This window comes from Apus apus, chromosome 1, assembly GCF_020740795.1.
Source record: "Apus apus isolate bApuApu2 chromosome 1, bApuApu2.pri.cur, whole genome shotgun sequence".
NCBI lineage: Eukaryota > Metazoa > Chordata > Aves > Apodiformes > Apodidae > Apus > Apus apus.
The window spans coordinates 68,374,057-68,400,100 of record NC_067282.1 but is presented as its reverse complement, the minus strand read 5'-3'; the positions used below and the strand labels follow the sequence as shown (position 1 = coordinate 68,400,100).

Sequence of the window (26,044 nt, the reverse complement as noted above, 5' to 3'; positions counted from 1 at the left end):
ACCGTCCCACAGAAGCGGGGCCGTGTTGGGCTACCCGGAGCAGAAACAGCTCAAAGACATGCGGAGCTGCCACCCTGTCCTTACCGAGAGGCAAAGCCCGCGGCGGCTTGCGCTGCAGGAGCCCAGGGTTTTCCCCCGGCTGTGCGAAGCCTCTGAACCCCGAGTGCCACCGCCCATCCCCGCTATGCCCAGCCCAGCGGGGCGGGGCGGGCCCGTCTGCGCCCGGAATCGGGGTGTTTGGTGGCTTTCGGCTGCCACCTCGCGGGGCAGCCGCGGTTCGGCGGCTCCGCGGGGCCGGGCGGGCCTGCCGGGGGGCGGCGGGGCTGGCGGGCCGGGCGGTGCGGGGCCGGCAGCCCCGGAGCCTGCGCTGGGCACCCGGGCGGGCAGAGGGGCAGCCCTGCTCCCGGCAGAGCTCGTAGCAGCCTTTTCACCTACTGCCCGTGCCCTCCTTCATACCTGCTTGTCGGCGTTTGAGCGCTGGCCGGCACCACATCCGTGCCCAACAGCTCTGTAGAAATCCTGATTTTATCGCTTGTAGTTCTGAGCAGGGCTGTGCAGACTCCTTGTCTGTGCATTCTTGGCACTAAGTCCCTCTTCCTATACATGCCATCATTCCCCTGTACCTGCTCCTCTCCACCATCCCTGCTTCCCTGCCTGATCTGGATTTAATTCCCTCTCTTCATCTCCCCTTCGCCCAGGACCTATCCTCGTTACCTCCATGCTCACACCAGCTCCTGTATTTCCCCATCCTCACCCTGGCTGACATCTCCTCCTCTTGGTCTTCTCTTCCTCTTTTCAGTGTCCTGAGCCAAGAACATCCATAGCACCAGTTCAGTTGAAGAACTTCCCTGGTGTAGTTTCCTGTACTATAGCCCTGCACTGGTACAAGTGTATGGCTTATCATACTGCCTCAATCCATCTTACCTTCTGTGCATAGGCCTTGGGCAGGACCATACCAAGTCCTCACAACTGAACTGTGCTCCCTTCAGACATCTGGGTAGCATCCCCTGAGGGCTCAGTAATAGCTGTGCCCCAAGTTTAGTGGGGGGACTCGCAGCTCTGCAATGCAGGGCTTGAGCATTCAGTGGCCACCAGTCTCTTGACACTGGGTGGCTTCTTTCTTAACAGTATCCTCAAAAAAAACCCCTCATCTCTCTCTTTTCTGTGGAGATCTGAACACACGCCAGCTAATTCTTCCCTCACTAAGCAGTTTCCTTAGCCTGGCTCTCTATTAGTCAGTAGCGGAGACTGCAGAGCAAGGAGTGACTGAGTTTTAATCTAGCCAGTTCAGGTAGCAATTAGTAATGGGCAGTATGCCAGGTTTTCTGTTAATGCTAAGGTCCTAAAGTCACAGCAGAACGTAAGACCAAAATTTAATACCACTGCTGGCACCTGACTGCCACTGTGCTCCCTAAAAATTGAGGGAGGTTGTTGTTGTGGAAGTTTTTGGGCAGTCCAAAAGTTACCAGACAATTTCATGGAAGAAAAAATAGGTCTGTCAAGGAGTGCAGTATTTACTGGCTCAGGCTGACTCTGAAGCACCTGAGGCAGGCCAGTATGATGCCCTGTGGGCCAGGTGCTCCTGGCTGCCCCCCCCCATATGCATCTTCAGGGGACAGGACTGAAGGCTAGACAAGACTCTTGGACTGACCCAGTGGAGCTGGTCTTTTCTTGTGGTATGCTCCTCTTGGAGTCAGGCTGGTTTTGAGGAAGAGAGCAGCTCAGCTCTTGGTTTTGCAGTCTTGCTGTGGTTTGCTGTGAACATAAGCAGCACCCTGCTTTCCCCCCTCTCCTTCCTCCATCTCACGCAAACCTGTCCATCCTTCTTGCCATGTCTTTCCCTACACCCTTCACAGGAGTGGGAGCAGTTCATGAGCCATCACACACACAACCTCAAACCAACCAAACCCAAAGTATTACAGCTATACAATGTGAACTATCACACACACCCATGTCCTCTAGAGTGAAACCCAGGGTAGCTGAGCCTGCAGCCCTCCTGGGAAAAGCAAGTGTTAGAAAGCCTAGCTGCACCAGTTGTTTGGAGGGGGGGGGCTAAATCTGTGAAGGGACAAAGCACTGACCTATTGAGGAGGTCCCAGGGAAGTCATTTAAGATGTGTGAATTCTGTGGGGACACCCTCCCTAGAAGTTTTATAGTCAGATAGTTTTGACTAGATATTTCCATTTTCTGAAAGAGCAAATCTCTGCACTGTTGCAAGGCTCTGAGCCAAAGCATCAGAGCAGAAGAAAAATGTTCTGAGGGACAGTTGCTGGCTTTTTTGTTTATAATTAAAATCAACATTTTTTTTCCTCCTCAAGCCTTGCTTTCAGACACAGCAGTAGTATTTTGGCTGCTTCTTTTCCATTTAAAAAGAATAAAATCAGCCTAAAACAAACACCCAGCATGATATTGTTCCACCTGCCCTTTTGATGCTTGTGAAGTGCTAAGCAAACAGGGCCTTGTACTGGGAAAGGTCAGGCAACCTTGGCAGTATTGAGTGCCACTGGCTCTGCACAGGAGGCTGGTAAAGCTCTGGCAGCACCACCTAAGCAACACTGCATCTGGGAGCAGGCAGCTGCTCTTCCCCTTCTTGCTGTGTGAAAGGGTTTTCCAGTAGGAGGCTTAGGCACCAGGTAAGATCGCTGAAGACTCACGCTGAACAGCCTCACTGTTCCTTCCACTTCCCCTTTTGAAAGTAGGGAAACCCCAGTGGTGTCCCGTGGAGCTTCTCTGAGCCTGGGTCATGGAGCTGTTACCTGCAGGTGGACAGGAGCAGCAAGGTCATGGTAGTACAGCTCAGTTTTCCCCATTATTAATTCTAAGGATGCAGCTAGGGGTATCCTTCCTTGGGACGAGGGGTGGGAGGGCAGCTGCACGTGGTCCCCTTTAGCCCTGAGAGAGCTCCAGCTCTCTGAATCTCAGCCAAGGCTGCCTCGTACCATGACACCAATGCAGATCACCCAGGCTGAATGCAGGGCATGGACAAACCCCTGGAAACACGGGGCACCGTGTCCCATGAGGCTGTTGCAGCATGGCTAGGCACTGTGGCAGGGGTCCACCTCCATCTGCCCTGGGTATCTGAATGTGCCCCCGTTTGGAGCAATTGCTTTGCCCTTGCCAATTTTCAATCTGTTCCTTCTTGATTTGATTAATGTGATATGACTCGGTCAGCTGTTTAGGGTCTGGGGCCCCTTAAGGGTTTATTTATGAAATGCTGCCAGATATTCATATCAACTCATCATCATCATAAAGCCAATTTCCTTCCCTGGCTGAAGTGAAAAAAAACCCCAACCTTGAAAGCTGTCGTGTGGTCAGGAACTTCACAGTGCTGCCAAATTGCAGGGGAATGATTAGCCCGGGAGGGTGGCTTGCAGATTAAATTCCCAGGGCACAGGCTGAAGGTTACGAAAGTGGGAGACAGCAGGAAAAGTGCCACAGGTTTGCCTCCTGTGCCCGCTGGAAGGGTCGCCGCTTTTTGGCTTTTTTTTTTTTTGGCAGCGGGAAGCGCGGGCTTCGCTGGGCGCAGGGGTGACTGAGCTCCGAGCCCAGGGACAGGGGCTGGCTGTTACTCAGGGGCTTACAGGGGGTGCCCGGGGCTCTGGCTGGGTCCCCCCGCGTCCCCCCGGGGATGTGCGAGGCGCGGGCGGGTCGTGTCGGGGCGCGGCCGCCAGGGGGCGCCGGAGACCGCAGCACCGGGCGCTGCTGCGGCGCTGGGGGAAGGGGGTGCGGGGCTTGGGGGATGCCCTGCCTGTGTGCCCAGCCGGGGGCTGCGGGTGAGCTCCGAGTCATCCAGTGCTTTGGGTCGGAAGGGACCTTAAAGATCCTCTAGATCCAATCCGCCTGCATGGGCAGGGACACCTCCCACTAGATCAGGCTGCTCAAAGCCCCATCCAACCTGGCCTTGGTTGCTTCCCAGGGAGGGGGCAGCCACAACTTCCCTAGGCAGCCTGTTCCAGTGCCCCACCACCCTCAGAGTGAAGAATTTCTTCCTAATGTGTAACCTAAATCTCCCCTCTTCCAGCTTAAAAAGTTTGCATGTATGTGGTGTACTTAGGAGGGTAGTGACAGTAAATGTAGCATAGGTGGCATGTACTTTAGCTAGTTCTGCTGTAAGACACAGAGGTTGCATGCAGCCCCTGGGGTTATGTGCAGGGCCTGCAGCAGCTTTACCCACAGTGGATCCCAAGCCTCCCTGTTAGCTTAACCCACTGCCTGGCACTGCACAGCTACACAGAGCCCATAGGTGCAAGCAACTGCTGGAATTAGCATGTGGTGTTCTGCAGAAGGTGATGAGGACTGTACATGGAGAGGCTTCTGTAGCCAGCCCCACCACCTCACTGGCACATTGCAGGGACCTGAGCAGGCAAACCTGTGGACATATAACTTGCACCTTTTTTCAGCTTTGGAGATGGGACTCTTGTTTTGTTGGATATCCTCAAGCTTTTGCACACAAGCTCAAGCAGAGCAGGAGCTGGTGTGACCCTCTCCCAAGTCCTACATCACAGCATGCTTTGTGTGTCCTCCCTTATACCTAGGTATTGCAGAAGCTCATCTCCTTACCATACCATACCCCTGTCTGCCCACCCCACCCCAAGCCTACAAACCCTGAGCCATGTACTTACCTGTTAAAGCAGGAGTGCCCAGACAAGGCCAAGCATGGCCTTGCCTAGTGTGTTCTTGATTATTTGCTGGGCTGGAGGAGTCATGTGTTGGGCTTCACTGCCAGTTGTGGGGTGCAAATGGTGTCCCAAATAGCTCCCTTGCAATTATTTCAGCCTAAAAAAGATGTTTTCTCTGAAACACAGGTCAGGTAAGTGCAGTAGCTGAACTTAGTCTTCATCCAGAGCTCAGAGGGGGAAATGAATTCCTGTCACCCAAATAAGGAGTGAAAACACAGTGTTGCAGGATCTTTGTGACAAGCCACAAAATATGTGCAAGGACTAACTGAAAAAAAAACATAAGCCATAGATGGAATATAAATTTTCCACACTATTCAGCAGAGACTTACTTAATAATGAAATAATAAAATTGGGGCACAAACAGCTGAGCTAGTAAGTAATGGGCTACATTAGGAAGAAATCACACAAATGAAAGTACTACAGAATTTCAGGGGCTCTGGGGACATCTTTCTTGGATTTGCTGCCTTTTAGTCACTAGCTAGAATTTAATAGCAACTGTGCTGCACAGCAAGCCTGTAGCACCCATGCTTTCCCCAGCAGATGGGGGGCTTTTTGCCTGGTAAACTCCACATCTTGTGAGAGGGAGCAATGGCACATGTGGTACATGTCCATGCATGTGTACATATACATATAAATGTACATATGCATGATGAGCATGCATTTACGAATCCATTGCCATGTACACCTCCATGCCTCACTGTAAAGAAAAGGCTGCCAAGGTTTAGGTATGGCAGGGTGAATTTAAAACAGCCTTTAAAGCCATCCGGAAAAGGGAACCCGTATGTGAGAGGATGAAGGAGAAGATGTCAGGAGTGTCAGCATTGAATATTCCCGGAGCGTTATTTGTTGCTGCGGCAGAGCGTTCCTCCCTGCCCCCTCCCGCAGACCCTCGTACATGCGTGCACACAAGCATGCAAGTGCATTTCCCACCCCCAGGAAAAATCGACCTCCCTGGCACAGCCACACCCTCGCCCCATAGGTGTCCTGCCACAGGGCCATAAACATGACAGCAAAGCCTTCTTCCACTCTGATTAAGAAAGAAATAATTGCGGTGCAGCCCCTGGGAGGGGAGGCTGGGCCCATGTTTTATTGATTGGACTGCTATGATGAATCAGCCCCCACGGAGCTGGTGTCTGGCTTCAGACAGGCACTGGCCACTGTGCAGAATTCCAAGGAGCCCCGCCATCCCAGGGCCACTGCTGGGAAGGTGGTGGAGTGGGGTGGTGTGGCACAGGGCTGGTGGCCAGGATCTGCACTGTGCCAAGATCTGAGCTGTGCTCCTGCCCCAGGTGGTCAGTGGCTCCCAGCTGGAGGCACAGCAAAGGACAGGATGGGGTTGGGAGGCACAGGAAGGGATGAGACGGGGTCAGCTGAGCCTTCCCTGGTGTTCCAGACCCTGTTTCTCCAGCATGGGTGTTGCTTCAAGAGGACCATCACGCTGGTGGAGCATTGGGTAGGAGGGATGGATGCTGAGGAGCTGGTGGGCAGGAGCCTGCAGCTAGGCTGGATGGAGGCTCACCTAAGCAGGAGCAGCTCGGGAGCAAAGCACCATGTTCCTGTTTTACCTGCCTCTTTCCCAACCACGTATAATCTTTGTCCTTTTTTCTCTCCCTTCTCGCACCCTGCAGGACCCGGCACGGGGAGAGTAGACAACGGCTCCATGAGTTTGGCCGTCCCACTGTGGCTGCTGGCAGCGTCCCTGCTCTGCCTACTCAGCAAATGTTAATACAAATCAGAATTAAAAATAATTAATAATAATAATAATAATAATAATTAAAAAAACCAACACGACGACAACAACAACAACACACAAAACAAAACGCGTTATACAGGAGACAGAGCGAAGAGAGGGGAGAGAGAAAACGGGGGGAGGAGAGAGAGAGAGAAAGAGAGAGAGAGGACTGTTTCTTTCACAAATTTTGTGTGTACAGGAGTGAAGAGGGGGGAGAGGAAAAATTACAGCAAAGACGACTCAGCACCATTTAATCTGAAACCTGACAAGCCGGCTGTCAAGTCACTCACTGTCTAGGAGGCAACACAAAGCGAGGGAGAGAATGGGGCACCAGCAAGGATCGTGTCGCCGGAGGATGCTGCAATGTAAACAGTCCAACAAAACCTGCAAAGCCAATCGAACAGAAGATCCTTTTTCTTTTCTCTCCTCCTTCCTCTTTTCCATACTCACTAACCTTCCTTCCCTCCTCCTCTTTCTTTATTTGCAGAAAGAGGTCTTTGCTTCGGTGTCTATAGCCACTTAACTTTTTGGATGCCCTGGGTCATTTTTGTGAGTTGATGCTCAGTCAGTTCATAATTTTGGAAACAAAGAAACTAAAAAGTAAAAGAAAAAAAAAAAAGCCACAAACCAGAGCAAGTCACCTGAAGCTCTCTGCACACTGGTGTCCTGTGAAGAACCCCTTCCTCTCTTCACGTCACCCTGCTCTCCTGTGAACCCAGCCCTTGTTAAACTCCTTCTTTCCCATCTCCTTCTTCATGCAACATCATGCTTGCTGGCCTGAACTAAAGCTGTGTCAACTCTACTGAAAACATACTTTTTTTTTTAATCCTCTTCCTCTCCCCCCTCAATTTGACCAGATGTCTTTCTCTTTCTCCTGTGTATGCCTGTGTGCGTGCATGCGTGTACGTGTGGCTCTCGCTCCGTCTTCTCTCTCTCTTTCTCTTGCTCTCTCTAAGCATGCAAAAGGAACAGTCCATGTGTACATATGCTCATCCTGCTGTAGATAACGTCCTGCCTTGTAACTGTGAGACAAGGTGCTGAGAGATTGCTCAGGCAGAGAAGAGGGGTAAGGAAAGAGGGGCAGCTGCAACACAGGTTCCCATGGTGTCCCCTCTCTGGTGTCTGCACTGGCTTTTTGACCCCTGGCCACTATGCTTGCAAGAGTCAGCCTGCACCCTTGTTCAGCCTTTTTTTCCTCTCCCACCTGCAACCTGTCTGGCTCTCAGCCTTCAAGTACCAGCACAGCAGCCCCTGCTATGCACGAGTGCTTGCAGACACACGAGGGTGTGCACACACACGAGGGTGTGCACACACGTGCATTGGTATAAGCAGAAGAAACCGTGATGGGCCTGCAGCACTACTGAGTGCAGGGTGAGGCTGCCCACTTCTTTTGGGGAGGGGAGGCTGGGTTTGTGGGATACAAGTGATGAGACCTTGGACATCACTGAGCAGCCATTCCTGTAGGTATAGTGTCTGCATAGGAACAATGCCTCAATGTGAAAACCATGATCTGGTCATTCCTAACCATTTTGGTAATCATGCAAAAATAGAGCCAATACCCTTTTTTGTTGTTGTTCTTACTGTCCTCCCTGTTATAAAACGAAAAACATGCTATACAAGGGTGAATGTGTGTGTGTGTGTGTGTGTGTGTATTGTACACCACTGCTACTACAAAGCTCACTTGGCAAATTCAACATTTGAAACAACTTGGGTCAGAAAATGTCCAGGACCTGTGAATGTAAGAAGAAAACCAAATGTCAGGTCCAAAATCCTGGGATTATACAGAAAGAGCTTAAAGTGGTGCAGCAAAGAAGTAGGCAGCAGAATTCCCCTTGCTCTTTTCTCATATGAAAGTCTTACTGAAGAGGGCTGTCCCTTGCCATCACCCTTCCCATGGTGGAATCACACACAGAGTTGCCAACAGGAGATACCCCAGTGGCTCCTGAGTGATGAGAAGAAGAAGGAGAGAACAGGCTGTGAGAAACAGGGCTAAGAAAATTCTGAGTGGAAGCTGGAAACTGCCAGCAACAGGTCTGCTGCAGGAGCCAGAGCAAGTGGGTGAGGGTAAATCAGCAGTCACACGCTGCAGTGGCTGCAGTGCATGTGGTCAGGGGCAGTGTGGAGAAGACTCTTGTGTGTCCTGGCCAGTCATGAGCCCTAGCATTCACAGCGGCAAAGATGATAAAACACAGGCTTTATCAGATAGCTACTTGGTTTTTGGGGGTGGAGGGATGTGCATGGAGGAACTTCAGTTAGCCCACACAAGTTGAGTGACAATCCCACAACAGTACAATGTTCTACAGGTACTGGTCACCACTGGGCTTTCAAGCACCAGCAAGTTTGCTTTCTTGTTTTTGCCCTGTGAAGCAGCGCAGCAGCTGCACACTTGGCAGCCCTGTCCACACGCTCTTGAAGGCAAGGAGCAAAGAGCTTGGGCTTGCAGCACTGCGGTGTGTGGGAGGAGATACCCACCGGCTGGTCCCCTGCCAGGAAGGAAAGTGGGAATTGCTGCCTGTAAGCCTGTCCCAGTCTTAGCACGGCTGGGGCACGCTCACCAAGGCCTCTCCCTGCAGCTCAGCGCAGCTTTCACCTTGTGCTGCGGCACTGCCAGTGACTGCCTCATTTGTGCTGAGCTCAGCTGTTTCAGGCAGCAGCAGGCAGGCAATTAAGCAGGCAGTCAAAGGCTCCTTGCAGGCAGCCAGAATGAGCGAGGAAATATTAAAGAGAGACACCAGAAGTTGAAGTTTAGGTGATGTCAGAATAGCTATTGATCTGCTGTGGATTTGGATGGTGGTAAATTATACTCCCCCAGCTTCTCCAGGCCCCAAAGCCATACCTGGGGGGTGTTTGTGCCTTGGTGCAAGAGCTGGGCACCTGGTGCTTGAAATCCACCCAAGGCATCAAGGGATGTCTCCCCTCTTCTGAGACAGGGTGGCCATTGATGGGACTTGTGCATCTCCTGTGGAGACAGGTGTGCCCAGGGGAAAACATGCCTTGTTACCTTCGGAGAATTCAGACACCCTATCCTCGTGCCTTCCTCTCGGGAGGGCTGTGTCATTCAGTGTCTTAGTAACAACTCCAGATTTTCTGCTGCTAGAGGGCTCTCCATACTCCTGGTAGAGATGTGAGCTTATGCTGATCCCAGAAGCCAGAGCTGCACCCTCTCCAGCACACTGGCGTGAGGTAGAACATCACATCCCTGCCATTTCTCGGTGCTGATCCTGTGCCTGGATTTACTGTTGCAGGCTTATTGTGAGAAGGTGGACACCCTGCAGTCACTTGCTGTCACAGGCTCTTCCTAAGGGCTGGATCAAGCTCACTGTTTCCTTTAGGTTAAGGCTTCTCTTCAATGTCAGCCTGGTTTCTGTTGTAAGGTCTGTCCTGTGTGTCGTCCTCCGCATGTGTGCTTCTCCCTGCAGGGTCATTCCTAGGCACTGGGTTCATACAGATCAGAGCCCTATGGTGTGGTGGTGGCCACAAGTCCTGGCACTTCATTGTCTCACGTATTTTTTGGGTTGAAGGAGTTTTGTTGAAGGGATGTTTTGCTAGTTGTGAAGAAACAGAGGCTTATCGTTGAAGGGAAAGAATTACTAAAAACCATACACCCATCTTTTGAAGCTATCTGCCTATTAGCTAGAGGAAACAGCCACAACTCTGGTGCTGGGATCTGGTCTTGCCTGCAAGAGATCTGTGCCTCCATCGCGTGGCATTGAAACAGGGCTAAAGCCAGTTATTTGCAGACCTGCCTGGGAAGAGACACAAATGTCAAGTATGTCTGTTATCTGGAGCAGTGATGGGAGCCCCAGTCCTGGCCCTGTCTGTTCCTTGGAGGGCTGGGGGAGGCTGGAGCTTAATTTAGTCTGAGCAGCTAATCCTGCGAGCTGCTGCCTGTGTCACGGGATGCTGTGAACATCCCCATTTCTCCTGAGCTCGAGCAGGGATTGCTCAAAGCATGTGTTGAGAGACCCCAGAGGAATGTAGAGAACACAGGCAAAGTCAAACACTTTTCCCCCCTTCTCTTTCTCCCCTCCACCCTTGGACAGAAATGTTGCAAAGGGTTTTATCATGTCTCAGGCCTTTTCTCTGAAGCTGTTTCTCCTCCTCACCTCACTGTTCATGTTGCTATCTTCCCAAAAAGCTGTGCTTTTGCTTCCTGCTGCCTCTTAACCGTTTGGGTACTGGGGGAGATGGGAGTTTGGAATGGGACACCAGTTCCTTGAGCTTGTCAGTGTAATTGTGTTTGATTGATGGAGATTAACATTTAGTGTTATAAAAAGAAATGAACAAAATGAAAAAAAAAAAAAGTTTTAAAAAAAAAGTATTTCTTCTACTGGTTTGTAAATATTACAAGAGTTACATGAAATGTCTGGTAATGTCCAAGCAGAGGAACAAAGACCTAGATTTAATACATGGGCCCATACTTGGTAGCAGATTTCTAACTGTTTTCAGATGACCAAGAGGAGGGGCGAAGGCAAGTCTTTCTGAAAGGGACTAGCTGGGAGAAATGCAGCCACCCCAAGCCACATGAACTCCATGCATGACTGCAGCATGTTGCTTGGAGCTTGTGTCTGGTCGGATGGAAAAGGAAGCAGACGCCTGTCTCTGAACGGCTGGGAAGGGCGATGTGGGACGCATCAGCCAGCCCCTGTATATTGGCATTTGTGTTCATTTTTCTTTGTTTGCAGCCCCACAGCTTGAGGGTTTGTTGCTCAGTGATGCACTCCCCTCCTACTCCCTCTCCCCGACCCCCGCTTTCTTCATCAGTGAAGTTGTGTCACCCCATGCTAGCACCAAGTGCATGTTAACGTGCCATTCATGAAGATTTCATTGGTGACATGCATTGTGTCAAGAGTTAGTCTTTGTCTGCACACCTTTCTCACTCACTGACTGTTCACCACTTGGGCAGATCTCTTGTGTACTGCTGCTTGCTCCAGTTTTGGTCAAAATATACCCAAGCCCCACCAGCTCTTCTTAGCTCCAGGTACAGTCAGACAATGAGTCCCAAGCCACCTGTCTGAGCAACCTCATTTTGAAAGACCAAGCTCATAGCATAGACCAAGTAAATAACTGCATGGTCTCCAGGCTGAGTGGAAGCTGCACAGTTAGAAGGAATTTGGGGAAGCAGCAGCAAGTCCTGATCATTCAAGAACATTCGGGGAAAAGGATCTGGGAAGTTGGACCCAGGTGATGTTTCAGCTCAAGCTTTGTGCAGTGCTTTACCACTTCACCCTTCCCTGATGAGGGAATCTATGGGCACAGGGAAACAGCTCTTCTCTCAACCCCTTTCACACCTCCACTTCCTCTTCTCCAAGCACACTGACCTGCGCTCCAAATCATCATGGTGCTTGATGTGATGTAGCAGCTGACAGCAAGGATGACTAACCAAGACAGCCCTATGGAGAAGACGTTGGGGGGAGTGAGCAGTTTTCTCTCGCTCTCTTCTAAAGGTGCACAATCTTACTGCTTCTCTGACTTGAGTGCACAAAACTTCTCAAGTCAGGGATGCTGAGAGCAAACCGTCCCATGGAAAGAGCAGAACCTTAGGCAGGGAAGCGATGGAGAAACTGGATGATAATTTCCAAGATATGATGCTAGTGGAAAAGAGCAGAGATGACTGCTGGCCATTGTCCATGTGCAGCATTCCCAGGTTCACCAGCAAGGAGACCATGGCCTCTCAGCACTGGTCTTGGAGCAGCTTGATTTCCAGCAGGATGCCCAGAAAATATTTTTTTTTAACTGCATGTCTCCTGCTGACTAAAAGCTGTGTCACACCATTAAAACCTCTTTCTCTTTTCCTTCCTGTAACTTGCTAGAAGGATGTTCAGGCAGCTCCTACAGTCCCCCCAAATTTTGCTTGATGGTTGGCTCCCATTAGGGCAATATACAGTGTTTGCTTGTTTATTCAGTCACCATAACAGGAAAGCAGAAGTCAGCTTGGTGAGGATATGTTGGAATAGTCCTTTCCATCTCTGTAGCTTGGGGTGATGTGTGAGGCAAGGAGACCAGCCAAGGCAGGGCTTAGGAAAGAGGAGCAGCTCTCCTAATCAGCCCAGACAGGGGGCATGCAAAGGACCCTTGACTTGTTGCAGGCTCAGGTTAGCTGGTGCCATGGTGGCTTGGCCTCCCTGCAAGCCTTGTAGAAGTGCCCAGGCAGCAGAGGAGGAAGGGGCAGTGCAGGTCAGGAGGGCACCGCTGCAGCAAGGATGGGGACTGCATGCCCAGCAGGGCAGCACCACTGGAGTAGAGGCAGAGATTGCATCCAAGAAGGGCCGTTCCCAGGTACGGCAGGACCTGCCTTCCCTGCCTGTGCTGCCAGTGTATCCAGCGCTCACCTTCTGGCCCCCCTGGGGCATGCACAGCATGCTGACTTGGGCCTCGGTGAGCCGTGCAGTGTGAGACTGTGGCAGCTCCAGCTGAGCCCCAGGAACAGACATATAGATAACATATGGGCCATGGATGGAGTCAAGGAGCAAGCTCACCTAGGAGCCAGCCAGTGAGCAGGGCATCTCCCAAGCAGGGCTGCCCTTCTCTGAAAAGGATGATGTTTGCTCCCCATTTTGGCCACGTACAGGCACACAGTGCAGGCCCCTGTGACCTCCACCACACACATGCTACAGTAGTCCTCACGGCTACCACACAAGTGCTCTCCTTTCTCTTGCCCTCCATCACACATGCAGCCAGACACAACCCTCCATTTGCTGCCAGCAATGGCTCTGTCTGCCCACACTGCTACGTGGTGACCACCCAAGGAAACCAGGAGAAAGCACCTGGGTGCCTATGCCCGTGCAAGCAGGAGCACATGTGTGCACCAGGAAAGGGAGGAGAGGGCCAAGAGCAGGACCCTGCCTCCACAGTGCCACCATCACCTCCCAGAATCTTTCAACATTCCCAGCTGGAGCCAAGATTCATCCCCTCGACCTTGAGAATGAAGGCCAGTCCCTTCTTCTTGCTACATGGTGGGGTGGTTAGAACTCTCCTCATTAACAGTGTTATATACATATAAATATATATATATATCTATATCTTTATATATATTTTTCCCCAGCACTGTAGACATGAGCTGAACTTCTCTTTAATGAAACGAGAAAGCGGCCATTTTATTTTTTGCCATTGGTTTGTTTTTGGAACTAGCTCTGTGGAAGAAAATTCTAAAATCGCAAGTGTGTGTGTAAAAGAACCAATCAAAAAAAGCGAAACAACCCAACAAATGAATGAACAAAATCCAGTGATAGGAAAAAAAATTAAAAAAAAAAAAGAAGAAGAAGCTTTTTATTTTTTCTTTTCTCAATGTATTTAACTTCTGTTATCTCGTTTCTGTTTCTTTACATGTATGAATGCTCTGCTCTTCTGTGATCTTAAAAAAAGATACAAAAAAATACAAAAATTAAATAAACGTGAAAAGGAGGTAATGTTTCTTCATTTCCCCTCCCTTCCTTGGCTTCTCTCTGATCATGTCTAGTGATGACTTCCCACCCCACCCAGGGGCCATGGGCCATGTTGCCCCTTCCCTTATCTTCCTTGGCAGGGGCAAGTGACCTGGGGCTGAGGGTACTGTATCACCCCTAGTAGACCGTCTCCTGGGGTGGCAGTGCCTGGAGGAGAAGGGAGCAGGTGGGCTCTAACTAGGTGTGAATTGGGCCTGCCAGGAGAGGAGGGCTACGGAGGATGGGTGGAACTGCAGTGTCCAACCCTGAAGCCAGGGCTTGTCTTTTGATTATTGTGTGTGTATGTGTTTGTACAGGTACAGATCAGGATTGGGGTTGCAGTCCCAGGAAGGGAAGAGCAAGGAAGCAGGTTGAACAGCACAGGCGAACATGGGAGAGGAGCATCAAAAGAGACCACAATGATGGAGAGGGAGGAGACCAGTGGGGAAGGAGGCTGCAAAAGCTGGCTAAGAAAACAGAGCAGGACACAGCACTGGTAACACCAGGGTTTATGTCAAGGAGGGAGAGGGAAGACAGGGGAAGGGAGAGGGGAGAGGGCCTGGGATAGGACCCAAGGCAGCCAGGACAAGGGGAAGAGGGGCAGGACTCTTTGTTCCACAGGCACAGACAAGAATGAAAACAACAAGTTAGAAGAAAGAGAGTTGAGCGGGAGGGGAAGCAGAGTAACCAGGGCAAGTTCACAAGAAAACAAGGACAAAGGGGCAAATACACCAAGAAGTGAGATCAAAGGAGTATGGTGAAAGAGGAAAGCAAGAAAGCAGCACCTGGGATATCTCAGCATGGTAAGTATGAGGGACGCAGAGTCCAGGACAGCCAAGTCACTCCAATGGCTGTCCAATGGTGTGAGCTGAGCCCAGCCTCAGCTCGAGCCATGGGAAAGCTTAGAGCAAGGCAGGGGGTCTCATCTTCTCACACTGCTGGAACATGAAAAAACAGGGCAGCTTATTTCTGGGTCTGCACTGCCCAGCATCTGTGTGGTTCCTTCACTGCCTATGTTTCACCTTCTACCTTCTCCTCTTCTGCCTATTTACAGTTCACTGGAGCAGAGACTCAAGACCTACGTACAAACCAGGGGTGTATTCTATGAAAAGGTTTATCTTTGTGGAACATAACACATAGGAAAATGAAAGCCTGATTTTCAGTAGAGTACAGATTTGTTTCATCAATTGCATGAAATTAAATAAAACCTGCTGCCAGAAGCTCAGCACAGTGTGCTAAGCAGATCTATGTCAGTAAGCACTAGGCATAAGCAGGACTGTGACCATGATGGTGACTAGTGCTTAGCACACCTTTACTGTTCAAGACCAAGAAGAAGGGATTTATTAACTACAGAATAACAGAATGGTTTGGGTTGGAAGGGACCTTAAAGATCATCTACATCTATTATGACTCCTCAGTCTCTGTCATTCTCTTCCATGGCTCTGGGAGAGCTGGGGGTTTGCAGGGTATGGGGGCCACAGGCAGAGCTGATGAGGGGGGGACACCTGAGCTGGGGTGTCAGTGAGCTGTATGGGTCAGTACTGAGCTTTACTGGCCAGTCACTGAGGTGAAAACAAACCACATTTCTGTTGCTGTACTTGGATGCCACCAGTGCTACCAAGACTCCACCTCAGTGTCTGCTCTGAGCATACCTGGAAAAGCCATCTATGCCTTTTTGCCTCCACTACCTTAAAGCTGAGACTAAAAAGAAGACAAGAAAAACCCTGGCAAGCACAACCTCACTTTTCATTAACATTTTAAATGGTTGTTTTTAATGGTACATTTAACTAACACTAACTTATCCGTGGGAAGAGAATTTGGCTGTTAACACTGGCATCTGCTTAGCAAACTGAAGCTTTGCATTTGGTGAGACGTGAGCATAACACCAATAGTATTACTTGCTAACAGCAGCCTCATTAGCATTAATTGCTGCATCTACTACCATGAAGGGCTTTCTGTATCTGTAACAGCAGTTATTAGATGTACCCCATTGTCACTGGAAAAGGTACATAGGAAATTACTAGCAGTGATGCCAACCTACAGGTAAATGAGGATGTAAATTCTTGGCACTTATATAACTCAGACTTCTGGAAGAGTAAGAAAAGTGATGAGATGTTCTGAGGACTCTGTCCTTCAGCTTTCCTCACTGGAGAACTGTGTTCAAACATGGCTAATTGGAAATGAGTTTAAGGGTTATGGAAATGAGTTTAAGGCCACAGGAAAAATGTGCATCCGTAAAACCACCTTGCAGTTGAGCCAAGACTGGCTTTGGCTATCTAAAGCAGGCATTGTCAGAACAATCAGAAAGATGGATTTAGAGTGATAAACTGCAATGGATGAAACACCTGATCAGATTTGCCACAACTGTGCACTGGTTGGCACTATTAAGATTGACAGGACTTGTCACCTGTGCCCATCAGCAGCTGGAATACCAAGGCAGTGTATTTGTCTTAGAGACACCATATTGTGATGCTTGAGGTGTGAAATGGGGACTCTTTTTTTTTTTTCATAGGATTTCTCAAAATGTGACACTTAAGACTGGGCTATAAATGTCACAACTTCTCATAAAATCCAGACCCAAGCTTCCCAGAAGCATGGGGCATCTTTTAGTTGCTCTGACATTGGATACCTATGAGAGCTGAAAATTGCAATTACTTGCTTCCAGAGAGATCCCTGTACTTAACACCTTGTTACTGATCTGTCACCTGTGTTACAAACTCTGTCCACACATGGCAGGTGTGGTACTTGTAAAAACTTGGGAACAGGCTGGACAGTATGAGTTTTATACAGTGCTTTCTGATTACTAATTTTTTCATAGCGTACAGTTTGTAGAATATTTGCTACTTCCTCTTCAGAAGTGCTGTCATTAGCTTAAAAATCATACAATGACCACGAAGTCAAGTGAGTTCATGCTTGAACCATTTTTCACATAGAGGAAGGTGCTATTTAAAATGCAGAATAGAGCAGTCATGCATTCCAATAACCTTTGTAATAAACCTGATTTTAGGTCTTTTAAAATATTACAACTAAAATGCAAAACACTGCACAAGACTAATGCTACTCTGCCAGATGAGAGCTGCAGAGCTCAGTGTTACAGGGTTGGAGGGCAGCAAGGCTCCCTTTAGGCTTGGTTTGGAAATGATACCTCTCCACTGATCTGCTGTTGCCTCTTCCTTGGCTGCTGGGTTCCCCTCCCAGCACTGAAGCCATGCACTTTGTCTAGCATCAACATTTCCATGGGGAATGATGGTCTAATCCTCACTGCAGCCAGTGACAGAGTCAGGATCAAAAGTTGCACGTCGTTATGAGAGAAGTTGTTTTGTTTTGAGGCCGAGAGATATGGCAGCACAGAAAGCAAGGATCTTGCAGCAAAGAGTCTGCTGGGGTAGTCCTTGCAACCCACCCCATCCCAGACCGCGGGCAAGTGAACATTTGGCAAGTGAGCAAGCTGAAATGGCCATGGGAACAAGCTTTGACACCAGCTGGGCTTCACCTCTGACCTGGATGTATTCCACCTTCAAACCCTCCTTTTCTCGGTGTCATGCAGAGGCAGAGGAACCACCAGGGGTCCTGGCAGAGAAGAAGGAGGTCCTCTTACAGAGTGATGGTAGGAGCCCTGGCTCCACTTGGCTGCCTGGCAGCCAGCACCCTTCCACTGCCATCCAGCAGGCAGCACACAAAGAGCTCCTAGAGGTGCCAGAGCCTGCAGCAAATAACAAGATAAGCTAGGTCATACAAGGAGGCAGCTGGGTCTCTGGATATATGGGTGGTGCGATCTGGCAGCACACGGCTGCAGGAGGGATGCATGTGCAAGTGTGGCCTTGGGCTGCTGTCTGCTTGAGGGTGATGTAGGGGGGCATCTCTCTAGGGATCTGCACCTCCTGGTGTGGCTGGGGGCCTGAGGCTTCTGGAGAAGACATGAGGGTTTGTGCTGTAGGCTGCAGAGAAGAATTTGCTTCCCCAGGGGCATAATTGAGCACCTGTCTCTAAGGACCCAGCAGCTAAGAGCCAGCTCCTGGCTCCAACTGGTCCCTTGATCAGCATCAGGGCAAGGACAGCAGACTCAGAGGACATTTGCAATGCTGTCCAAAGCCCTCCTGCTCTGCTTTTGTTACCCCCATTGGGTAATTGAAATAGATAAAAGGAAAGACAACAAATATAGAATAATTTTGGTTGGAAAGGACCTTTAAGATTATCAGGTCCAACCATTAACCCATCACTGCCAAGTGCCCCACTAAACCTCTAAAGCAGTTCCCTGGCCCCCTGCCCCAGGCAGCCATGTGTCCTCAGGCAGTGGAGGGATGGGGCATCCTGAGGCAGCCAGTTCAGACTAACAGGACCTGATTGCAACTGAAGGATAGCAAGTTAACAAACCAACAGGCACTAAGGAGAGTGACTGAATAGAGTGGAAAAAAAGACAATGGAAGCACTTAGTGCCTCTAATGATGGCTGCAAAGCCACAGAATGAGGGAAAATTAGCACCAGACAGACAAATGGAAACTCATTTCAAGAGTCACTGAATGAGACAAAATAGCAATAAGAAGCTCAGGAGATTAACTTGGTAGCAATGAAATTTTATCTTCCAAGGAATCAGTGCTCCAGAACACTCCCTTGCTCATCTGTACCCTCAGAGATCTCTTTCCCTGCCCTTTAGTGATCCCCTCGCTCTTATATAAATACTAGAGATGAGAAAACATTTCTTCAGGGCAGGATGGTGAATCTGCTTTGATGATATTCTCCCTCCCACCTTTTTAATTTCTTATCTGCAACAAACAGAGAAGGTCTGCAGCAAAGGCAAACAGGAGTAGGAAGTCATCACTACGTTGGTGGCCAAAAGCTGACATTGTGCTCAGCTTCATGTGACAGTCTGAGAAACTGGCATGGCCTTATCACAATTAGGGTCAGGGGGATTTTGACTTGGGGCACAAAGACAGCAGCTGTGTAAGATGTTTTTTGCTTGTATACCAGAGGGAATAGTTCCCTTCCTCAGCCAGTTGGGCAATTTCACTGAATGAACTGCTGAACTCTTTCCCTGCACATCCCTGAAACACACTGGCAGTGCCACTCTGTTCTCCTGCTCTGTCTCTGTGACTTGTGGTTGGTTTTTAGCCTAGTACCTCTTGCCCTAAGAGACATAAGCTTGTCAAGGGTGGGAGGGGGAGATGTGTTATGAGGAGGGAGCCTGTGCAGTAAGGATCTGTGTGTCCAGCCAGTCAAAGCAATGCAGTAATTTAGGAAGTGGGAAGCCTACAGCATGGGACTTTGCCAAGACTCCTGCTGTGATGGGAGTTTCTCCCCAGTGCTTACAAGCAGTAGGGATTCATAGCAGATATAGACTAGTACCTGCCTAAAGTCTTTATTGATCCCTCCTGAGCTAACAGTTACAGACCTGACTCATTGCACTGGCTGTAGCCCCACTTCAAGAGGATGGCACCAGCTTGCTGTGAGAGGTTACTTGGTGATGAATCGACCATGGTGAGTTTTGGTTTTTTCCATATACACTCATTACCAGTGCTTGTGAATAAGCCCAAGAAAAATAGCACAATGGCCTATTTGTGCTCACCCAAGGGCACCAAGTAACCTGAAAAGGTAACTGCACTTCCCATGCAATTTTGGTTCCAGGCACAGGCACCTCCTTTAAGGGCCAGATACCCACGTGGTGAAAAACAGCATTGATATACTGACACCAGCGACTCTGCTGTGTTGGTTAGTGAGCTCATCTACATCCAAGATATTATATGCAGAACCTATCAAACAGGAAGGATTCACCCATGTCACATAGTAATGGGACTGTGCCCTTGACAGGTGCCACGGAGGAAAATAACAGGTATGACATGTGGCAGATGATCAAAGGACTGGAGCATCCATCCTATGAAGACAGGCTGAGATTTGATGCTATGATCTGCCCTGGAGTCTTGAAGTCATAGTGTCCCATAAGGACAATCTTGACCTAGAAATTAAATTCACTGGACGTCCTGTTTAACTGAGCTGCTCATCAAGCAGAAGAGGCAGCTCTTGAGAAGGGCTACCTGAGCTGACTGCTCTGTGTTCAACTTGTGCCTCCAATGGGACCCCTGACGCTGGGCTCACTGGTCCCTCTGATGATGGTTGCACACCTACAGCCCTCCAGTGCCAGCAACCAACTGTGGGCAAACCCATCAGCAGCACAGGCAGTGGGACTCTGCCAAGGCAGAGGCTGAGCCTCACCCAGGGGCTGGAGTGTGCTGGCAGGGACCAGGCTGCTCTAGTCATTTCCTTGTAATGAGCAAATTAGCTAAAACTGAAGCCAGTCTCCAGACACTTCATGAACAGATAAAAGAAGTGTGGCTGCATAGGGAAGTGTTGAATGGGTGCTCAAGCTCCCCTCTTTTCTGCTCTTACTCGCTTGCTTCTCTGTCATTAGAATCTCATTTCCAGCTTTATTTGTGTTAGGTAGTTAACCTCCTTGCAGGGATAGTGTTTGTCTCTTCCATTTCTGTTTCTAGTGCATGATTTTGTTGAGCAAGCACGAGCCATTTGGCCCACATTGATTATTTATGAAGGTGGGAACCTTTTATCTCAGCTGCTTAGTAACTTGACAGTGGTTTAGAAAGAGGCTGCCTGGAAGTAGCTGCACGTCTTGCAGGAGCTTAGGGACAGGAAAGGAGGTTGAGGTGCTGCAGTATCTGATAGGAAGGGAGTAGAGAAGGGAGACAAATCAGGCTGAACTCACTGTGAAGGACGATTTATCTATTATGCCACCAGAAAGCAGGGGTAAAATGATACCCTTGGATTTGACAGCATTTTGCATTCACCTTGCAGAGGTGCTAAGAAAATATCAGTAACGCAAATCATTGCAATTTCCAACAAGAAGGGATGAATTTTTCAGTACTGGGTGCAGCTAGAACCCTTCTTGTGACAGGCTGGAAACTCATCCCTCCCCAAGCACAGGCAGATGCTCCGCAGTTGCCTGGGTGTTGGCTGTGCAGCCTGGCTCTGCGAGTGAGGGCAGAGGCAAAGAGAACAAAGGATTTCTAGTTCAAGCCAGGCTTAGTGGGAGAGGCGTTGCAGCTCTCTGGTGAGACTGCATACCCTGACTTCTGCAAACCTGGGCAAGTCATGCACTTGTAATGGGTCACTGGGACCTGGTCAGGTGGAAACAGAAAATGAGCCTCCCTCCCCAGCCCCTGTCATTTCCTAGCACTGCTTTCTGTGTTTTCTCTCTTTTCATTTCCTATCTGCCCACATGCCTCTATACTAGTCCAGAAGATGGGAAAAGAAACACAGCCGACCAAGTGTTCACAAAGAGGTTTGCCCATATGAAATAATGCATCACTGAGAGGATACATTCCCAAGATCCATCACAAAAATACAAGGCTGGCAGCTTGGGAAGGTGGTGTCCCTTTCCAAGACACAGAATTATGCAGGAAGGCAAATCCACTGCATGTTGAACACTGCTCCAGAGCAAAACAAACAGATCAACACTAATAGCTGAGCTGTTTTATGAATGGAGATGCTATTAGAGTGTTCTGCAAACAGGATAATGGAATATCAGCTCAAATGTCACTTTGCTCTTACTACTAAATCGGAATCATGCACAGAGTTTAATATAGTTCTAAAAATTTCTTGTTGCTTCTGCTCTTCCCTTCATCCAGCAACAGCTGAACCTGTCAGATTCCAATCTGTCCCATGGCTTACGAAAAAATGTTTTATGGAAAAAATATTTTATGGGAACATAAATTTAAATGGTGCTCCAGCATCAGTGCCTTTCAGACAGAAAAGATTACAGGAACTGTCTTTGAGGCAACCAGCCAGAATACAGGAAGGTTACTGGGAGGAGAGTAGGAGGGCAGCCTATTTCCTTCTGTAGCTGCATGTCATCAGGGTGTGCCATAACATTTTCTGGTGGGATGAAAATGGGACAAGGGCACCGTGTATCTGTGAAGCATCTGCAGTCAGCCAAAGAAGTACACACATGCACCATGGGTCTCGAGCCTGGTTTAGCAAAGGACGGATCCCAAGGATTCTCTGGTCATTTAAAAATACAGCTTTCTCCATCACAAGCAGGGCAGTAGGGACAGCTACTGAGGTAGGCTGTTGCCTCTGTGGTGAGGACACAGCACCTCTGACCCAGTGTGAGCTATCAGAGCCAGACAAGAGAGGCGGAGGTACAAGTCTCCAGGTCCCTCTCAACGGAGCCAATATCCACATGCATGCACCAGAAGCAGGTTCTGCTGAGCTGAGGTTATTCATGAGTCTTGCTGAACAAAAGGCAAATCTAATTTTTCTCTCCAACTGTCTCAACAGCAGCAGAAAGCAGGGCTGATCTGTTTTGAGCAGCATAGGGATGCTTTGCCATGGCTGCCATTGCAGGCTGCACGCCTCTGTGGCTGCCCCGTCTCCAAACCCTGCAGCACTACCAGGGTGGTGCCCCTCACCCCCCTCCTCCTTGGAGCAGTGCAAGGTTGCATCCCCAGTCACTGCTTCCTTATGCCAAGGCCTCCTAAAATCCTCCTTTTCTTTCCCTATCTCACCAGCTACTGTGTCACCAAGTGGCAAGGGCTGCTAGCTTCAGGTGGCCATCACTGTGCTGCCGTTTGAATGACAGTGGCATTTAAACCTGGACATTAACAGCAGTGCAAGCAAGGGGTGGCTGATGGTGCCAGTTTGCAAGTGGAGGCCCATGCCCATGGGCACAGCTCAAGTGGCACAAAGTGGTTACTGATGAGCAGCTGAGTGGGCTAAAAGGGTGTTCCTAGTTTAAAATTTGATTCTAGGAGTTTAACAAAGATGAAGAGAAAGAAAGCTCTGCTGGCTTTCCTGTGACTACAGAAGGTTTATTCAGAGCTGCCAGGATGGGAAGCGCTATTCCGGGAAAAACAGAGGTAGGCAGTGAGTATGTGCTCTCCTGGGGCAGTTCACATAGCAGAGCTTTCACCTACAGAGATGGTCCCGAGAAGCTTTTCCCTGCTGGGTATTTCACTTACAGAGGCATTCCCCAGAGATCATCCCTGGAGACTCTTTTACTCTTAAAAGACAGCTGCCTTCATGGCATGTATTTTTTACAAAGCTTAAAGGTATGTTTCATTCCCACCCTCTTCCCTGCAGAATAAATACTTGGGAGCAGAGCAGTTAGGGATATGATCTGCACAACGTCCTGAGAGACCAGCTCAGCTTTGTACTCTGCCACAGTTTCTTCCCATGCCCCTGGCAAAGTGGCAGAGCCTTGCTGCTCATCTGGGAGGTGGGTATCACAAAGTATCTTGAGGCTCTAAGCCTCCATAGCTCTGTGTTGTAATAATAAACCTGTGCACAGTGCTCCTGGGGTTGCAAGGATAAGAGTGTTACCTGACAGGGAACTGACAGATCCTAGGTATGATGTGATAGGATTACTGTGATGTTAAGGCTGGCAGACTTCTGAGGTCTGGAGGCATCATCAGGGACGTGAGATGGTCCTTTAGTCTTGGCGTTGCTAGCACCAGATTTGAATGGCTCGAGCTAGACAGCCATTTGGGCACCCTGACACTGCTGGAACATCTAATTTACTTGTGATGGCAACCAACAGCCAGAAGCCTTTGTGAGCAATGGCCTGTTCATACAAAGGGTCTTGAATAGCTACTAAACCGGGACATGGGAGATTTGGCAAGATGGTTTCTGGTCACTTTAGAATTTTCTATAGGAACAGAGAGGAAAAGTCACACCTCCTGTCTGTAAATGTGCCTGGGTGGAGAAGTGAACTTGTGCTTGTGAACTCTCCCTCTTGTTTCAGATCAAAATGCAGTTTTGATCATATGTCTGTTTGAGGGGACATCTCACACCAGGATTTGTATTTTAAATTAAAGGAGACTTTCTGCCATGCAATGGCAAGCACAGTAGAGACAGAAAGGCGTTCCTTTGTTCTGGGTTTTGTGGTCCCCAAGCTCCACAAGAAAGCAATAAGCCAGAGAAGTGTGACCTTAATGGTCTTAAATGCTTCCAGGCTGTGTAATATTGTGATAGGGGCATCACGCAGGTTTTGCTGCTGCAATGCCACAGGGAAGGAAATAAAGACAGTTGTGTGAAAAGGCCAAGCCTTGTTAGGGTAAGAGAGGCACACAAAGCAATGAAAGGGAGTCTGGATCTTTCTTCCACCTGTGTTTAGTACCACTGTGAAATCACCTGAGAAGTTGTACGAGGAATTGTTTGCTGTGGGACACAAAGATAGCAAGTCTAGGCATGACCACGATCTTTGCAGATGTCCACAGCCTCAGTCTGGAAGATTCTTCAGAAAAGTTCTGAGTGAACTGTTGAAGTGAGCCATGGGTGGTGCTCTTTCTTACAGCAGATGCATTTTGTTACATAGAGAGTGTTTTCTTCCCTCAGTGGTGTGTTTTCTGACTGCCTTAGCTAAACCAAACAGTTCTACAGTTCTTTTGCAATTGCCTATCTGCTGAGCACTTTTATGTGTCAGGGTGGAGCTCATGGGAAGCAAAATTTCATAGTTTCACACTCCTTGGTACTTAGATTCTTGATTTGTGCTTTTTCTATTGCCAGACTATGGACCTGGAATCTTTAAACCTCTGATCTGGCTTGTTTAAAACTGGCATCATGCATCTCTCTACCCTGCATGGAGAGAGTGCTGCAAAAAGGTACAGACAACCAAGTTTGACCCTGGGACGATCTCTGTGTCTGCTCGTGCACGGCCACTGGTTTACTAACTTATCTCCCCCTACCTGGAAATAAATGAATAACCAGACAACCCAACAGCTCAGTTGTAAAGGCCCAGGCTCTTGATCATGAGTAGTGTTCGGCAACAGAGGAAAACCATGCAGACTCATTCATAGAGGTGCTGTGTGGAGCTGCTGTGGAAGAGACTGTGGGCATGTGATGAATGCTTAATAATTAAGCTGATTCTGGGCATGTTGATTATCCTTTCAGGGAGACATGGAACATCCTGCAAATACCTACATAAACATCTGATTCTTAGAATTCACACGCATGTGTGTGTGTGCATGGGAGGGAAGGGGAAGCAGCCTGACAAGTATTTTGAGAATAAGAATAAATAGATTCTGATGCATCTGTGACTTTGTTTGGGTTTTTAATCCAGCAGGGAGGATCCACAGGAATTTGTACATTTATAATCCCACTTTCTGCCTCTGTCAGCCAGAGTGAACAACTCATCAGCGTGAAGATTTTTGCTCTTTCAGTTCATCTGAGTACTAATGCAGAGCGAAGCCAAGTGGACTTGGGAGCCCCTTGCTGAGTACCTCCTGTTTCTGTTGTGATAGCACTGGTGCAGGAACAATTTGCTTTCTTAGGGCACTATCAAGGTCCTACTCTAGTCCATGGAGTCCTTGGTAGAAACTTACTTAGGAATTTAAGCTGCAAGCTTTAGGATTGTGGCCTCTGCAAAAGAGGTTTGAAACTGGAGCACTGAGTTGCACCTCTCCCCACTCCCAAAATCTCAATAATACTTGGTTCTGGAACTTTGGTGGGGACACATCAGTTAGTAAGGCTATTAGACCTCTGGTTTAAGTACCTAACAGGTTTGGAAAATGTCAAAGTGGAGAGACAGAAAATAAGAATATGGAAATGAATATACCCGAGAGAGATCTATTTTATATCACGGTGGAATGCTCCATGAGTCCAGTTGCTCTTGTTTTGGGCAAGGTGGGGAAGATGCAGCTGATGCTCTGAGATCCTACCTGGCCCTGATCATTTGGTACATTTCATACAGAAGAGTGCAATGGCACTAGTTGTTACACCTTTTCTCCAGACTCTTTGCTGTGTCACGTACTGCAGATAGGGCATCCAAAATCCACCAGGCTTCTGTATTGTCTCACTGAAGCTATGGACTTTCCCTGTATCCTAGCACAGCATTAGTGCTGAGGCAAGGAGGAAACTAATTGTGTCCAGGCATTTTTTTTGTCAGCCTGTGCAATTCTTACAGAGCTCCTGGTATTGCAGATTATGCAGCCAGGCAGGGAGACAGATGTGGGGTGTATGCGTGTGACAGGGGTAGGGGGGCAGCAACTCCAGATAGTGAGCTCAGCTTAATTGGTTTTCTTCCTTTCCCACTGCATTAACCACCTCCCTTTGCATGCTGCCCAGGGCTCATTTTTAGTCATTTTGCAGGCCTGGTGAGAGGGACAGGAAGCAGCCCAGGAGTGGATGACTTTGCAGCAGCCTCTGGTCAGAGCCACACGTCCCTTTATCTGTCTTCCTGGCTCCACAGCAGTGCACTTTCCACC

At 49.0% G+C, this 26,044-nt stretch overlaps 1 protein-coding gene across 3 annotated transcripts in view; it reads left to right on the top strand.

Moving 5' to 3' along the window:
- LSAMP (limbic system associated membrane protein) overlaps positions 1-7,000 on the top strand; it is a 1,031,747-nt gene extending 1,024,747 nt beyond the window's left edge. For all 3 annotated transcript variants that reach the window (XM_051623572.1, XM_051623564.1, XM_051623582.1), the window contains one exon: positions 6,308-7,000. In XM_051623572.1, the coding sequence (XP_051479532.1) occupies positions 6,308-6,405 (98 nt within the window). In that variant the 3' untranslated portion in view covers positions 6,406-7,000. The remainder of the gene's footprint in view (positions 1-6,307) is intronic.
- Positions 7,001-26,044: the final 19,044 nt, after the last annotated feature.